Genomic DNA, 17,996 nt, shown 5'->3' with positions numbered 1-17,996 from the left:
TGTTTTTGTAACTTTTTCCTGATATCATCTGCGCTCTGACTAACTAAAGTTAAGTTCACCATGCGCTGATTCCCGGGGTCCTCAGGATCAAAGGGAGTGTACATGTGGAAGGCCTCACACAGTCTTTCATAAAACTGTGCTGGACTTTCATCTTGCCTCTGCTTAAGTTGAGATACTTTGTATATATTTTTGGCTCTTTATGCTCCTTTTCTTACTCCCTCCAGCAAGGCCTCTCTGTATTGAGTTAGCCTCTGTATGCCCTCAGGGGTATTTGGGTCCCAATGAGGCTCTGTTCCTGGCAACTGGGTCCTCACATACTCCTGAGAGTTCTGGTAATCAGCTGAAACATGCTCTTCCATTTAGATGCTGCCTGGAGCACTCTCCGCCTCTCATTAGTGTTGAAAAGGGACATGAGCAGCTGGTGACAATCAGCCCAAGTGGGATTATGAGTTTGGATGACAGTCTGAAACAGGTCAATTAAAGCTTGTGGCTTGTCAGTGTAAGATGGGTTGCTATTTTTCCAGTTTATGAGGTTGGCCAAAGTGAATGGTATATATGTGAAGACATGCCTTTCTACCATGTGACCATCCTCATCTACCCCAGTGTACTGCTGTTCTCTTAGAGGCATTTGCACTCCCACATTGGGTCATCACTGGGCTGCCAATGGGGGTGATTTTTCTGGGAAGCCGGCTGCTATGGGAGGAGTGCCTCCTAAAGCCATGCCTCCTTTTCCTTCCACTCTGGGTGGTTTAGAAGTGTTCAGATCTTGTGGAGATGCAGAAGCCTCTGGTTCTGGAGTGGGGGACTTCTCCTCCAAGTAAGGAGGGGGTGCTATTGGAGGGGGTGCTACTGGCAAAGAGTCTTCTGGTGCTGAGTTGGCCAAGACCTTAAGAGTCTGTGTCCTCTGGTGGGTGAAGCAAGATTTTTCCCTGCCTGTCTGTCCCTGGGCCACTAGAACTGCAGCTGCCTGGCCCCGTAACCACTGTCCGGGGTTTAAAACCAACTGTAACCAAGAGTCTATATGTGGGAATTGGTTGGGGTGTCCTGGCTTGCCTGTAACCTTGCACCACACTTTGGAGACAAGAGACTTATCCAGGCTCCCTTCCAAGAGCCAGTCCGTCTTCATTGCTGGCCAGGCCACTTCACACAAAGTTCTAAGTCTTACTGGTGTCATGGTGGTACTGTAATCTCCATTAAATCCCTTTTTGAAATTTTTTAACATCATTCCCATTAGAGTATGTTTTCTCTGTGTTTTACCCATCTCCTTAAGAACAGTACTACCAAAAGGTAAAAAGGTTTCTCACTGACTTTGCCCGATATTACTACTTGGGACTTTGCATTCCAACCTCAGATTCCTGCCCATTGTGGTGCAACACTCTATCTCTTCACTTTCACTTCCGACGGGTAGGACCATCCCCCTCATGGGAGTGTTTCAGACACTGCTTGGCATTGGAGAGATTGTTACTCCTCCCACAATACCTAGATTGTGAGGGCACTTCCTTCAGCCTTATGCAGATTGTCCCTGGTCCCAGCCGGCCCCACAAATCACTTGGGACATACAGCCCACTCTAACAGAACTGTGGCCTTCACACTTTGCAGCTAATGAGCCCAGTTGGGCCCCTCCACACTCGCACACACTCACACACCCCTCATCACCCAAATTCTGAGAACATAAGATTACTGAGACCAGTTTTAAAGAAACAAAAATCAAACTCAAAGTGCCAAAACAGATTGGCATGTTGTGGGTGATCAGGCCATGCTTCCATCCAGTGGTGGGGGCAAGTTTCCGAAGACAAAGTCCTACCGTGTTTCTGAAGTCTGGACACTTCAGGCACCTGTTCCTTCTTGGTGTTCAGCCACTGAGTGGATCCGCTGCAAGGGCCTACGCTGCTTTGCTTTGGCAAGGCTTTTCACCAGAGCCAATGCCTACCCGGGAGCACTCTCAGGACTCTCGTTGCCCAAGCGGGCTGGAGTCCCCAGCAGGGATGCTCTGCAGGTCAAGTCAAAACCACCTGGGAGGCTGTCCCAGCCGACCACCAACCGAAACTTGCTTCCCAGTCAGGGAACCAAAATGAAGCAGGAGCGGCCACAAACAAACCTCTTGAACATCAGACAGGAAAGAAAGTGGTAATTTTATTCAGCTGGGAGCTGTGGCAGGCATAGATGCCTCAACAACCGAGCTCCCCAACAAAGAAAATCCTGGCCATTTTAAAGTTTCACAGTCTCAGAGATCTAAGATATGTACATTGAGAGGGTCATGACTGATTTAGTAAGCATGGGGGACATGACTGGTTAGGGGTCTTGAGTGGCTGAGTAAGATCAGTGCCTTCCGGAATAAGGTTCCTCCATACCGTGTCTGTGACCTATAGATAGAATTGTGGTCAGGAGTAGGGGGTTTAATTTTTAACTCCAGACCTGGTCAGCTGCGCTGAGCTGGTTCCTCCACTGACCTTATCTGGCTGGCTTTTAACTTTCATTTCCTCCTTTTCCCCTAAGCACAAGCCAAAGGAAGGGGGTCTCCTTCCTCAGTTCCTTCTGGCCCTGGTCATACATGCAGACTGTGGCCAGGTTGGAATTGGCCTTTAGAGTCCCTAGCTCCTTGCCCCATGTCCTTTGCTACTGCTGGATTTTTAAAGGTGATAATTTTGATGGCTTCTGAAAATTTCACAAAAAGACATGTTAGAAAAACTGGGTTCTATATTCATATTAGCTGTCCACATATAGCTGCTAATACATATTTTTCTAATTACTGTGTTTGCATTATTTTTAAGTATATTGAAATGTACAGTAATTGGAAATAGCCCTTACTGTTGACATCTTTCACAAGCTGGTGTTTGTTAAAAGTAAACAAGCATGAGAATTTTTTTTTTTTTTTTTTTTTTTTTTTTTTTTTTTTTTTTTTTTTGAGATAGAGTTTTGCTCTCTTTGCTCAGGCTAGAGTGCAATGGCACAACCTTGGCTCTCTGCAACCTCTGCCTCCTGGGTTCAAGCAATTCTCCTGCCTCCTGAGTAACTGGGATTACAGGTGCCTGCCACCATGTCCGGCTAATTTTTTGCATTTTTGGTAGAGATGGGGCTTTACCATGTTGGCCAGGCTGGTCTCAAACTCCTGACCTCAGATGATCACCCTGCCTCAGCCTCCCAAAGTGCTAGGATTATAGGCATGAGCCACTGCACCTGGCAGAGAAATAAAATTTAATGCAAAAATTGCAAACTGGTGGCCCATAATAAAAGAAAAAAGATATGGATATAAACATAGATATAGATACATGCCGACATTTAAGAATCCAGAGATTTCAAATAAAAACCTGATTCCCAACTTCCCTTTATAAACTAAAAGATTTGGCAGCAAGGCACTGGGCATTGGCATGCTTTCTTCAATTTGCTGCAGTCCCCACCAGTCATAGGATGTATGCATGTGCATGTATGTACATACTTGCTTTGTACCCGGGCCTCTGCAGGCATTTGTGCTTGTGGTCCTTAGTTTGGGAATATGACTCCTTTCCCTGGGATCATTTAGAATTCACCAGAGATTCATGTTCTGAGTCTAAGCTCTAAAGAGGATTTCTTGACCTTCCACCTACTTGAGGTCAAAATTTAAACCTCAGCCTAGGATGCTCCTTTCACGTGAAACCTGGGCTGTTATTATCTAGTGTGAAATCTTTTACTCCAGCATTTTCTGAAATGTGTTCCATGAGAGAGTGTTAGGTGGTTGAGAAACTCTAGTTTAAATGAAGTTAAACAAGTTCTTTAATCTAGAATCTCCCTGTTCTGTAATATGTATGTGATTAAGTGTGGTGACTCTGGGTATGAAATGGGGGCAGAGGCAGGGTACCGTGCACAGCATTTTCCAAACATATTTGTCATGCATGCCTTTCACATGCAGTATCTCAAGACACTCATTTTCCAACAAATGCTGCTATATTCTATCAGGAAGAACAAGAAAGTTCTTCTTTCTTGTTCCTACTTTCCTATATTTACCAAAATTTGAAAGAAGGATTGAGAAACTTTAATTTATGCCCAATCCTTCTTGCATTATTATGCTAAGCAAAGGAAAGGGGAGGCTTTAAGTAAAGGAAGTACCAACTCCTCAGGCTCAAAATGATCTCTCCTATGCTTTCCACAAATTAGGGAGCACTTGGGTGACAGAGTTTCTTTGGAGGAGAATGACTTCTTCACTTTCCTCCTAGCAGAGTCGGGAAAAGAGCAGCAGCCACTAAGGATTTGGCAGGCTTGAGTGGAGTGCTAGTGGTTTGGGGTGAGATACCAGGGGTTTCTGCAAACAAAGGCAGGTGACAAGTGGAAAAGATAAATTTTCAAGAGATAGAAAAGGGGTGTAAAGGAGGAGCTCAGAGATGCACTCATTTTCAAGTTATGTGGAGGTTCCCTGCTCTGGGTTCTAATGAAAACAATCTCCATTGGCACATAGGATGCTGATTCCTGAGCTAGGTACAGAAAGGAATTTATTCAGTTGGCAAAAGGAGATGAAGATCCAGGTTTGCCATGGCCATATGTAAATGAAAATGTAACCAGAAGTGACCTCTGACATGTTACTTTTGTTGGTTCACTCAAGGAGATCTCAGACATCTTATTTACATGTAGAAGGGAAAGGGGAAATGCCAGCATTGTTTAGTGCTGCTATGGGCATAGGATTTTCAGTCTCATCCAGTTATTCTCAGAAGAGCTCTGAGAGAGGAGTCCGGTAGGTGTCAGCCCACTCTTCATAGATAGCTCTATCCTCCCTCCCTATCAAATGATGAAAGAAAGCATTGTTTCTCTATCCAACTTTCTAGGTGCTTCTTGATGATGACCTCGTTGTCAGTACAGGATTTGGCAGTGGCTTAGCTACAGTACATGTAAGTATTTAAGTGATGGCCAATTATGAGTTATGTGTCTATTTGTACTAGGTAACATAAAAGTTAGGAGCTTTGCCACAAAGTCACAGAAATTTGGGCTTGAGTAACCTTGACTAAAGTGAGATTCACTTATGTAAATCCTTCTAGCAATCTTTGTAACTATTCTCACAATTTTTTTGAAAATAACAATGTTAATCTTTATATGTATACATTCTGTATACTTATAGGAATTATATATATATATTTATGGAGATATATAATTTTATGATTATATATGTATATATGCGTATGGCATATGCATATGGTTCACTCAGGAGATCTCAAAACATTTTATTTACATGTAGAAGAGAAAGGGGAAATGCCAGCATTGTTTAGCACCTTCTACGGGCATAGGGTTTTCAGTGTCTCATCCAGTTATTCTCAGAAGAGCTCTGAGAGCATATATGCATATAGCATATGCATATATATATATATATATATATGTGTGTGTGTACATGTGTACATTGTATATATCTGTTTTCTGTATCATCTCATTTATCCAGCATTTTGGGAGATTTGTTATTCATAAAGGCTTGTTTCTTCATTTTAGGCACTTGGCAGTTGCAAGTTTTTTTCTTTTTGAGACGGAGTCTCACTCTGTTGCCCAGGCTAGAGTACAGTGGTACAATCTTGGTTCATTGCAACCTCTGCCTCCCAGGTTCAAGCAATTCTCCTACCTCCCCAGTAGCTGGGATTATAGGCACATGCCACCATGCCTGGCTAATTTTTGTATTTTTAGTAGAGATAGAGTTTCATCATGTTGACTAGACTGGTTTCAAACTCCCGACCTTAAGTGATCCTTCTGCCTTGACCTGCCAATGTGCCGGGATTATGGGTGTGAGCCACCACGACCAGCTGGCAGGTGCAAATTTTTCTAGGCTGTTTAAGTATGTTTATGCATGCTTAAATTGCATGTTCTGAGCATAAATTAACATTCTATTGACAATTTTAATCGTGCTCTAATCTTTGGTACATTCATTCCTTCAAGGACCGTTGTGAGTTTATATGGGGAGGAGAGATTGTCCACTTTTCTGTCATTTCTGGTTGCTGTCAGCATATTTACTTTCGGCAGTACATCTGCCCATTTATATACACCCATCATTTGTTGTTTGCCATGATGGTGTGTGGTTAGAAGAAACCCACACTTCTTAGACTTGTGGTGTTGTATGTAAAATTAAAGTGGAAAGGTTCAAAAACAAGAACCTTGGGAACTCTCCTGTAGAGTAAGGTGCCGGATTTGACTGCAGGGAATTCAGACCAAGATTCTAACTGGCCAGAATTTATATTTTGCTTACTTTGGGCCTCTCAGGTTTAGATTATAGAGTTTGCTTAAAGTCCAGCTGCTGCAAAAATGAGTCACTAATGTACACCATTTGTGATGGATTATGAAAATGATCCTTCAAGCATCCCATTTGCAGCAGCAGTGCTGCCATAATACCTTCTTCACTTTCCCACTTTAAATAGAAACTTTTTGCTTACTTGTCCCCAATGTAGGTAACAACTGTAGTTCACAAAACCAGTACCTCTGAAGAAGTCTGCAGCTTTAATCTGAAAATTGACACTCAGTATATTGAAGGTAAAACAGCAGCATTTATGCTGTAATTTTGGCTAAACATAAAGAATGTTTATAAATAGAGAACTTCCCTGATTAGGAAAAATATGCTTAATCAAAAAGCAAAATTTCTTAATCAAATACTTTAGCAGGTTGACATCCAAGTAAATATTACTTCAATATTTTACAATAGATATGACTATTTAACAATGGAAGCTAATATTCAATAACAATAACTAAGCTAAATGTATTTGCTATTGATCAGTAAATTGTTTTGACTGACTGTTACTTTTAAAGAGTGTAACTAGTTGTAAAGTCACATTAAGATCTAATTCCAGAACTAGGAATTTCTGTTACTTTTGTGTTAGCCTTCCAATCTGGGACCTTGAAATCTCTTATCGCCCTGTTAGTTTTCCATCCCTTAGCCTTTCTGTATTCCAAAGGGTCCAGCAAATGTACATTTCTCTGCCTCCATCTTTAACCTGGTCTCTCCTGTACTTATCATCTTTTCTTTAAATGTATTCTCCCACCAATTTTTTTTTTTTTAACCCAAGTCCCTCACATCCCTCTGCTGGTTGGTTCTCCTTTCCTGGTCCAAAAGCAAGTCCATTTGCACACTCCAGTCCTCCTCCTCTCCCCACTGCCTTCAGGATCAGAACGAACACTGCTGCCTCTGCCCTGATATTTTCCATCTGTGACTCAGAAGCTTGTTCCTACAAGAAACTTCCCAACTACCAGCAAATCCAGGCATCTGCTCTTCCTCCAATATCTCCCAAATATATTGCCAATACATATTTATCTTTAATAATTTCTTCCTTAATTTATAAGTTATTTGAGAGCAGTGTGCTGTTCTAATTATTCAAAGACTTCCTGGTATTGTCAATAATGATGAATTTTCATTAGAACCACCAAAAGTATCAACTTGCAAATCACAAATCATTGTTAAGTGTGTTCAGAGGTTTGTTCACTAATGATTCTGTTCTGACAGGTTCCAAAGAAGCTGAAAACAGTTTACTCTTATATTTTTCTGTTTTCTTTCTTGTTGTGTGTGCCAGCATCCAGCTATAGAGGCTACGGCAACTCTGATTACAAACGCATAGTAGCATGTGCCAGGTGAGCCCATTTCCACAAAGGGGAGTGTAGACTTCAAGTTCTCATTTTTGTTATAGTGTTGTTTGTTTACATCTTTCTAAATTTTAGCATGTCTAGAAGATACAAAATTGTTCAATTGTTTAAAAATGCAGAACATATGTATTCTTAAATAGCTACTTACCCTGAAGAACAGCCTTGGTTTTGCTCATATAGTTTTCTCTCTTTTTTGTCTTCTGATTCAAACAGTATAATATTAATATTTCTTTCAACCCAAGCTCATAAATAGAGAATAAATATATATATATTAATTTTTCTGTCTTTCAGAGGGGTAGAGATGTGATTTTTTAAAATTGGAAAAAATATATGTAAAAGATTCTCTCAAAAACAGCCCCAACTATCTAATTTAGAAAAATCACATTTACCTAATAAGATCCCTGGCAATTATCGGCTAGATTCTCAACTCAAGCTGTACATTGAAGTCAGGTGGAGAGCTCTTAGACATGTCCCTTGCTCCAGAGGTCATTCTAATGGTAACCAGGGGTGAGAACCACTGATGTACGACCCTCTGCCAACTAAATACAGAGGCCTCAATTGGCCACTGTATTAGTTTTTTGTTATTGCTAAGTAACAATTTATTGCAAACTTAATGGTTTAAAACAACACAATTCTACTATCTTGCAATTCTAGAGGTGAGAACTCCTAAATCTAGGAGTTGGGTAGGGTTGTAATTCCTACTGGAAGCTCTAGAATTTCTTTTTTTTATATATATAAGAAAAAGAATAAAGAAGAGGAAGAAAGAGGAAGAGGAAGAGGGAGAGAGGATGGGGGTATTGCCTTCTTGCCCGGGCTAGAATGCAGTCTAAATATGGGTATGCCTATAATTGTCCTTAATAATGGAGACATGAAAGAAAATGAGGGAAGAGAATAATAAACAAGGAGCCAGCCAACATTTCGTTTAAACTTCTAAGTTGATATGATGTGGTGCTGATAAGAGTGTATATTTTGTGTATTTAAAGTGGAGAGTTCTATACATGCTAATTATGTTTACTTGTTCCAGATCTGAGTTCAAGTCCTGGATATCGTTGTTAATTTTCTGTCTCATTGATCTATCTAATATTAATGTTGAAGTCTCCCACTATTATTATGTGGGAGTCTAAGTCTCTTTATTAGTCTTGTATGTCTGGGTATTCTTGTATTGGGTGCATCTATATTTAGGATCTTTAGCTCTTCTTGTTGTTGCATTGATCCTTTTATCATTATATAATGTCCTTCTTTGCTTCTTTTGATCTTTGTTGCTTTAACGACTATTTTATCAGAGGCAAAATTTGTAACTTCTGCTTTTTATTTATATATTTTAGCTCTCTGTTTGGTTGGTAAATCTTTCTCCATCCCTTGTTTTGAGTCTTTGTGTATCCTTGAATATGAGATGGGTCTGGATGCAGCATACTGATGGGTTTTAGTTTTTTATTCAAATTGCCTGTCTGTCTTTGGATTGGGGGATTTAGTCAATTTAAATTTAGAATTAATAATGATGTGAGTTTAATACTGCCATTTAATATTAGCTGGCTATTTTGCCCATTAGTTGATGTAAGTTCTTCATTATATTGATGCTCTTTCTGGTATTTTTTAGAAAGGCTGATACTGTTTGTTCCTTTCTATGTGTAGTGCTTCTTTCAGAAGCTCTTGTAAAGCAGGCCTGGTGGTGATGAAATCTCTGAGTGCTTGCTTGTTCACAAAAAAACTTTATTTTTCCTTCACTTATGAAGCTTAGTTTGGCTGGATGTGAATTTCTTGGTTGAAAGTTCTTTTCTTTAAGGATGTTGAATATTGGTCCCCACTCTCTTCTGGCTTGTAGGGTTTCTGCTGACAGATCTGCTGTATGTCTAATAGGCTTCCCTTTGTGGGTAACCTGACCTTTCTCTCTGGCTGCCCTTAATATTTTCTCCTTCATTTCAACCCTGGTGAATCTGACGATTATGTGCCTTGGAGTTGCTCTTCTTGAGGAATATCTTTGTGGTGGTCTCTGTATTACCTGGAGTTGTATATTATCCTGCCTTACTAGGTTGGGAAAATTTTCCTGAATAATATCCTGAAGCGTATTTTCCAGCTTGGATTCATTCTCTTCATCACATTCAGGTATACCTATCAAGTGTAGATTAGGTCTTTTCACATAGTCCCATATTTCTTGGAGACTTTGCTTGTTCCTTTTTATCCTTTTTTCTCTAATCTTGTCTTCTTGTTTTATTTCATTGAGTTGGTCTTCGACCTCTGATATCCTTTCTTCTGCTTGATCAATTCGGCTGTTAAAACTCGTGCATACTTCACGTAGTTCTCGTATTGTGTTTTTCAGCTCCATCAATTCACGTATCTTCCTCTCTAAATTGTGTATTCTTGTTAACATTTCGTCAAACCTTTTTTCAAAGTGCTTAGTTTCTTTACATTGGGTTTGAACAAGTTCTTTTAATTCACAGAAGTTTCTTATTATCCACATTTTGAAGCCTGCTTCTGTAATTGGAACACACTTGTTCTCCATCAGGCCTTGTTTCGTTGCTGATGAGGAACTGTGATCCCCTGCTGAGGGAGAGGCGTTCTGATCTTGGGTATTCTCAGCCTTTTTTGGCTGTTTTCTTCCCTTCGTTGTAGATTTATCCATCTGTGGTCTTTATAATTACCGTCTTTGTAATTGGGTTTCCAAGTGGACATCCAACTTATTGATTCTCAGTGTCAAAATCTGAGCAACCCACTGTGCCAACTAAATCAGCGGCGTTAAGATTGATGGTGCTTTTCTGACTCTGCACCAAGAACCGACGCTCCGAGGCGCCAGCAAAACTGCCTCGCCGGTCACAAGAGTCACGCTGGCGACCCGTGGGGCTCCTCCGCTGGGAATCTCCTGGTGCGTGAGCAACAAGAATTCATGTGAAGGTGTGGCATCCTCTCATTCTTTGTGCTTTCACTGGGAGCTACAATCCCGAGCAGCTAGTGATCAGCCATCTTGGATCTCTCGAGAATTTCTTTGTCTATTCCAGATTCTAGAGGCTACCTGAGTTCTTGGCTTGTGGCCCCTTCCCCTGTCTTCAATACCAGTGCCATAGCATCTTCCAATCTCTCTCTGACTGTGACCCCTGCTTCCATGATCACACCTCCTTCTCTGACTCTCTTGCTTCCTTTCCTCATAAAGATCCTTGTCCTTACATTAGGCCTACACAGCTAATCCTCTCCCTATCTCAAATCCTTAGTTTAATCACATCTGTAAAGTTATCTTTGCCACGTAAGGTAACATATTCACAGGTTCAGGGGATTAGGACATAGATATTGTTGGGGGCCATTATTCTGCTTACCACAACCACCATCCTAAAACATTTATGAAAGTGTAGGTTTTTTGCTGTATACAGTTGCTCATACTGTATTCCAATACTTTGGGAGGCCAAGGCGATAGGATTACTTGAACCCAGGAGTTCAAGACCAGCCTGAACACCATAGCTAGACTCCAACTCTACAATAAATTTTAAACATTAGCCAGACGTGGTGGCACACACCTGTAGTCCCAGCTACTTGGCAGGCTGAGGCGGGAGGATTGCTTGAGCCCAGGAGGTTGAGGCTGCAGTAAGCTGTGACCATGCCACTGCACTCCAGTCTGGACAAAAAGGTGAGACCCTGTTTAAAAAAAAAAAAAAAAAAAAAAGAGAGAGAGAGAGAATATATGGTATTTGAAAAGATGTATAGACTTTTGGCTTTGGTGACCACACAGTGTGATCAGATAGTGGTAGAGCCAGGACTGAAACAGAACAGACTTCTTCCCTGTTCTTTCCAACGTCCCTCAATCCTTTCTATTGTGTTCTATTTTCTTAACGCTTGTATTGTCAATAACAGTGATATCTATGGATGGCATTTTGCTGATTTTACTTATAATCATGCACCCAGTGTGGGTAACATGGAGATTCAATAGTGTCGTGCAAAAGATGAGAGCTAAGAAGGACCTTAGGGATGATACCATAATCCTCTTATTTTGGAAATGAAGAAACTAAGACCCAAAGAGATAAAGTCACTTGCCAAATGCTCACAGAGTTAGAGGCAGAGCCAGGGACTCAAATCCCCAACCTCTGATGCTCAATCCAGTATCTAAAATGCCTCTTTTTTTTTTTTTTTTTTTTTTAGGTGGAGTCTTACTCTGTCGCCCAGTCTGGAGTGCAGTGGCATGATCTTGGCTCAGGGTAACCTCTGCCACCTGAGTTCAGGAGATTATCCTGCCTCATGAGTAGCTGGCATTACAGGTGCACGCCATCATGCCTGGCTAATTTTTGTATTTTTAGTAGAGATGGGGTTTCACCATGTTGGCCAGGCTGGTCTCAAACTCCTGACCTCAGGTGCTCCGCACCCCCCAGCCTTCCCAAGTCCTGGGATTACACGCCTGAGCCACTACACCCAGCCTAAACCACCTCTTTCAATCAGTGTGATCTAAGACCACTAATCCTAAGGAAGAGCATACCGTTTCTCCCTGTCTTACTCCCAGCTGTTTCCCAGCCTTCTCTATGTCCCAAGCCCATCGCTTCTTAGGATTCCTTCACCATTCAGCCCTATTTCCTTCCTCATTGGCATTTCTTCCTTTCAGGATTTCCTACTCCCTTCTGTGACCAGTCCCTACTCTCTGTTTCCACTCAAACATCTTTCCTCATTCCCTAATGTCTTTCCAGTAAGGTTGCCCTTTGCCAGGCAGCTTCTTTTCTCTTACATGCCATTCCTACCCTTGGGTAACTACCAGCTGGGGAGGAGCATGATCACAGTTATCTTTAAATTTGTAACAGCTGTCAAAGGGAAGTGTGAGCAAACTTCTGGGCAGAGTTCAAATCAGTGCCTGGGACCCTACAGGGAGGCATCTGGACTTGCCATAAAGAAGAGCTCTCTGATAGGGTGAGATACCTGTGGGGTAGCCTCTGCCAGTAAGAACTCCAGTGACCTTCAGGAAATCAGCTAACTTCTCCAGTACTCTTCTATAAAGCAAGAATATTGCACTACCTTATCTCAAATGTTCTGCCAGTTCTAATTGTCCATAATTCTGTTGTACAGAAAAAGGCTGTTATCAAAAACTGGTTCATTTGACTTCATTGACAGGAGGCCTAATTCCAGATTATCAATATACAAAAGAAAGCAAGGAGAAATGCAATCTTGAATAGTCTATCCTTTGGTTTTTACAAATTGGGGACAGAATGTTCCAGAAAGTCGAGTGGAATATGCTTTTGGCTCTGCTGACACTGAAGTTAGGTTGGGTAAATTCCAAAAGGAACTATGTAGTGCTTACTCTTGTAAGAACTTCCTTACCTTCAAATATTCTCTCTCCTGAGAGAATGCCAGCATGAAATTTCTGTGTTCAGAGGGTCTCTTTCGTGTATTTACCTTTTTACAACCTCTCTGTTGTATTCCTAAGAAAAAAAAGGATTTCATTTCTCTCGCAACAAAATGCCTTTGGGGAAGATTGCTGGTTTTGGCAGCAGGCAAAGTGTTCCTTGAAAGGAGGATTTTAGTTCCACCATTGAAACAGTCTCCATGGCAACCAGTCATCAAGGCTCCAGCAACCTTTTCATAGACACTCTCCACTCGGGAGGCCCTTTTCCATCCTGCTGACAAAGTGTTTGCATCTGTGAGCAAGAGTTCTCTGCTTCTACCCATCCAATTAGGGAGATGTTCAGATGTCACATTAGAGTTCCAAGTGTTTTATATTCTGTTCTAAATTGTAAATTTGGTAAGAATGGGGTTAAATTTTTATGAGTCAGAATTTAGAATACTTTTCATTATTGCGGCAAATATTACATCTGTAACTTCTAATGGCGACTGATTTTTTTTTTTTTTCTTTAGAGGAAGTCTTGCTCTGTCTCCCAGGCTGGAGTGCAATGGTGCCATCTTGGCTCACTGCAATCTCCGCTTCCTGGGTTCAAGCGATTCTCCTGCCGTAGCCTCTTAAGTAGCTGGGATTACAGGTGTGTGCTACCATACCCAGCTAATTTTTGTATTTTAGTGGAGACAGGGTTTCACCATGTTGGCCAGGCTGGTCTCGAACTCCTGGCCTGGCCGCAAGTGATCCGCCTGCCACAGCCTCCCAAAGTGCTGGGATTGCAGGTGTGAGCCACTGTGCCAAGCTGGGACTGCTTTATATATGCTCTATGAGATGTCATTGAGGAAAAGATATGCCCTGACCCCTCAGTAACTGGCATAGTATCTCCTCTTTACTAATATTCATACCTGTAGTTGAGATCAATTCATTTTCCCCCTTATGAAGCTGTCTACTAATTTCTTCCTTTAATCCTGACTGCTCTCCCAAGCTTCACTCTTAAACATCCAGCTGCCTCTCAAGCTTCTTGAGGTGAGGCTGGAACCTGAAATCAACTTTTGCAGAACCACACTCCCTCTGCCCCTGTCCCAGCCTTGGCCCCTCCAACCTATCTCTTTTATGCCTTTTAACATCTCTTAATGATGGCTCTAAGCCTCTGCTACCCAAAACCAAAGCCTGGGAATTACAAAGACAAATTTAAAACACAAACTTATACTTCTTCACACTTAATTTTACAAATAAGAAAAATGAGCTTAGAAAGGGGAAATGATTTATGGGAATCTCAGAACTGGAATAAACCCCGAGTTTCCTAATTTTCCATTTCAGTATTCTTTTCTCTCTTACAAAACAAAAACAAAAACAAAACTCTCCCGTGGTGCCCTCTTTGCATTTCTTCTTAACTTCCTACTAGCAGAATTCCTATTGAAAGGATAGTCCTTGAAACATTTTCTACATAAAGTAGCTATTATGGGAAATTTAGAAAATAGTAGAAAGCATGAAAAAGAAAAGAGATAATTGCTTATGATATCACCATCCAGAGAAAGTAGCTACTAATATTTTGTGGTTTTTTGCTTTTAAAGAGGGAGGCTTACTCTGTCGCCCAGGCTAAAGTGCAGTGGTACGATCTCAGCTCACTGCAATCTCTGCCTCCTGAATTCAAGAGATTCTCCTGCCTCAGCCTTCCGAGTAGCTGGGATTACCAGCGTGTGCCACCACGCCCTTGCTAAATTTTTTTTTTTTTTTTTTTTTTTTTTTTTTTAGTAAATGTGGAGTTTTGCCATGTTAGCCAGGCTGGTCTCGAACTCCTGACCTCAAGTGATCCACCTGCCTCAGCCTTCCAAAGTGCTGGGATTACGGATGTGAGCCATGGTGCCCAGACTTAGTGTATTTTCTTCTAGCTCTTTCTGGACATGTTTACTGAATCTCTTTTCAACATACAACTTATTTTCTCCTTTGAATATGCTTCACTAGAAAATGAATGAACATGAGAATCCAAAGACCTAGATTCTTCTGCAGCTTTGCAAGAGTTAGCCATGTGACCTTGAACCAGTGCCTTACTCTCATCCTGAGTTTTCCCAGCTAGTTAGCTTGGTGTGGATGACTTCTGTGCTCCAGTAGAGTAATCAATTGAGATTACTGATCAAGTGAGGAAAGAGAATAGATGACTCAAAGATCTCTTGCAACTCTAAAGTCAGAGATTTTAACCCACACATTGTAGAAAAGCAAATAAATGGAGACCCAAATTTAAAAATTAAGGTCTACTAAGAAAGAGTGTCCTTTCTTAAATAATCTTATTCACTTATTTATTACATTTTCTAACCTCTTTTTTATTTTAGCTACAAGCCCAGCAGGGAAGAATCATCATCAGGATCCTCTCATGCAGTAATGGACATCTCCTTGCCTACTGGAATCAGTGCAAATGAAGATGACTTAAAAGCTGTACGTGTTTTCTTTTAAATTGTGTTGTGAATGCTTTTTTCTTTTCTGAATTATTTTATAGGCGATTTTACTTCCTTTAATTTTAATATGCCACATTAGAGTCACCCAAACTATTCTTTGTTTTTTTTTCTGGAGATGGATTTTTGCTCTTGTCACCCAGACTGGAGTACAATGGTATTATCTCTCACTGCAATCCAGCCTCCCAAGTTCAAGTGATTCTCCTGCCTCAGCCTCCGAAGTAGTTGGGATTACAGGCATGCACCACCACACCTAGCTAATTTTTTTTTTTTTTTGTATTTTTATTAGAGACAGGATTTCACCATGTTGGTCAGGCTGGTCTTGAACTCCTGACATCAGGTGATCCACCTGTTTCGACCTCCCAAAATTCTGGGATTACAGGTGTGAGCCACCACACTGGCCAGAATATTCTCTTTAAAACATAATGAACCTACATTTTGATTTATCAAAGCGAAGTGGAAGTATACACTAGCATGCTCTGAAAAATATGAGTTTATATGCTAATGTGTTCAGACTTTTTCAAGAAGAAGAACTGCTCTTCAATTTTTTTGAATGATGGATCACATCCCTGTGATGTGACATCTCATCAACAGGTGAATGCATTTAAACAAAAAGATAATGAAATGAAATTTAAGTTTCTCTCTTTCCCCCTTTAGAATGTGGAAAGGGTGGATCAATTATTCACTGATTACCAAATCAAAGATGGACATGTTATTCTGCAACTAAATTCGGTAAGCTCCACCTCCTACCATTTTTCCTTTACTATTCAAAATGTACAGGCTAAAAGATTATAAATATCGTCTCTCCATACTTTCCCTAAATCCTTGAATTTGTTGAACAGATTCCCTCCAATGATTTCCTTTGTGTACGATTCCGGATATTTGAACTCTTTGAAGTTGGGTTTCTTAGTCCTGCCACTTTCACAGTGTATGAATACCACAGACCAGGTAATCAACGCCATGTTAATATTTCTTTTGAAGAGTAATTTGTATTCTTTACAGAACATTTAGAAATTCATTAGAGTCCTGTACATTTTATGTATTGCCTCTCTCAGAGACCACTCTTCATAAAAGTTCCAATTTGATCATCCAAATTACTGCATACAAAATACTATCCACAAACCACTTCTTGACATCGAGCAATTCATTTCACCTCTCAGTCCTCAGTTTCTTCATTTAAAAATAACTGGAATATAGTGCCTCCAACTTCAATATTCTTTGCCTTGAGTTTATCTGTGGTGTTCACAGATAAATCATATCTCTCCTCTTGAGAGAAACCAACTCAATACCCCCAGAACAACTTCAAGCCCATCTATATTCTCATTACACTTTTCAGATAGCTCTACTATAGCAGCTGTCATATTGAGTTATAATAATTTGTTGGTATGTCTTTCTCATCAACCCCAGAGTGTTTTCATTCTTGCATCCCTAGTATCTAATGCAGTGTGAAGTACATAATGTGAACTCAATAAATATTTGTTGAATGAGTGATCCCACAGTTTTCTACTCAGCCACTTTTGAGAATGTTATGTGATTGAAGAGCTTATTGGTTCACAAGACAGATGACTCCACCTTGGGCAGTTCTATTTGTTAGAAAATTCTTAAAGTGAACCAAAACTCTGACACCATTCCTTCTAGTTTTATATTCTGAAATCACATAGAACATACATAGTCACTCTTCCCCTTGAGATAGATGTATAGAGATACATAGATATATGCTTTTCTTCTCTTGTCCACCCTAAACAATTCCAGTCTTTCAAAAGATCCTCAGGCAATGTAATTTGTTTTCCTCTTACTTATGGAAGCATCAAACATTTCATTTCTGAGAAATGAATGTTTCAAGCACAGAACTAAGCTAAAAAGGGGAGATCTTTCTGAGGGTATGGAAACCCTTCCCAGGACAGTCAATTCATAATTTCACCTCCCTGGGCCTTACCTATAAAAAGAAGGGTTTGAAATAAGCAATCTTTGAGGTTCCATGTAAGAGACTCGCCAGTTAGTAAATATGCTGTGCATCAATCAAACCACTTCTCTTAACCGCTCTTTTGTTGCCACAGATAAACAGTGTACCATGTTTTATAGCACTTCCGACATCAAACTTCAGAAAGTCTGTGAAGGAGCCACATGCAAGTGCGTAGAAGGTAAACTTCATTTAACATGTTTAGGCTACATGCTTATTTAAGGCAGTCAATCATAATCTAGGGGATACTGTTTGGTAAACTGTTCTTTCTCAGAAGTACAAATGCAACCTCAGCTAATTGAAAGCTAATGATTCCTTGAGCGTTGTGAAACCACTTTTTCACAGTTCCTCAACAACCTCATAGTTCATGCTGTACGGAGGCAGAGAAACACCATCCAGATGGTTGTTGGATATTACAGAGGCAACATGATGTGAAATTTTACTTTCACCTAGTCTTTTTAAAATAATAGGACCAGAGGCTCGGGACTGAACCACTAGCTTCTGTTTCTTTTGTGTTATACTTCCCAGTTAATGGAATTCTGTTTATTGTCCAGTTCCACCTAGTCTTTATTGAAGAAAGCCTTCTTGGCCAAGGAAAAGATGATCCAGAATTCACCAATAACCAACAGCTGGCTCCATGAGGGTCTGAGTTGGTTGTGTTTTTTGTTCAAAATCCTCAGTATCCACACATTTTCTAGGTACTTATTGTGCTACTTTA

At 40.6% G+C, this 17,996-nt stretch overlaps 1 protein-coding gene across 1 annotated transcript in view; it reads left to right on the top strand.

Annotated features, from left to right (window-relative positions):
* Positions 1 to 17,996, top strand: part of C5 (complement C5) — a 105,590-nt gene that overhangs the window by 78,159 nt on the left and 9,435 nt on the right. The window contains exons 31-37 of the mRNA XM_003925175.4: positions 4,794 to 4,856; positions 6,390 to 6,471; positions 7,503 to 7,560; positions 15,199 to 15,301; positions 15,976 to 16,050; positions 16,161 to 16,266; positions 17,376 to 17,459. Coding sequence (XP_003925224.2) covers positions 4,794 to 4,856; positions 6,390 to 6,471; positions 7,503 to 7,560; positions 15,199 to 15,301; positions 15,976 to 16,050; positions 16,161 to 16,266; positions 17,376 to 17,459 — 571 coding nt within the window. The remainder of the gene's footprint in view (positions 1 to 4,793; positions 4,857 to 6,389; positions 6,472 to 7,502; positions 7,561 to 15,198; positions 15,302 to 15,975; positions 16,051 to 16,160; positions 16,267 to 17,375; positions 17,460 to 17,996) is intronic.

Source organism: Saimiri boliviensis, chromosome 2 (assembly GCF_048565385.1).
Source record: "Saimiri boliviensis isolate mSaiBol1 chromosome 2, mSaiBol1.pri, whole genome shotgun sequence".
NCBI classification, from domain to species: domain Eukaryota; kingdom Metazoa; phylum Chordata; class Mammalia; order Primates; family Cebidae; genus Saimiri; species Saimiri boliviensis.
This window is presented reverse-complemented; position numbering and strand designations above follow the sequence as displayed.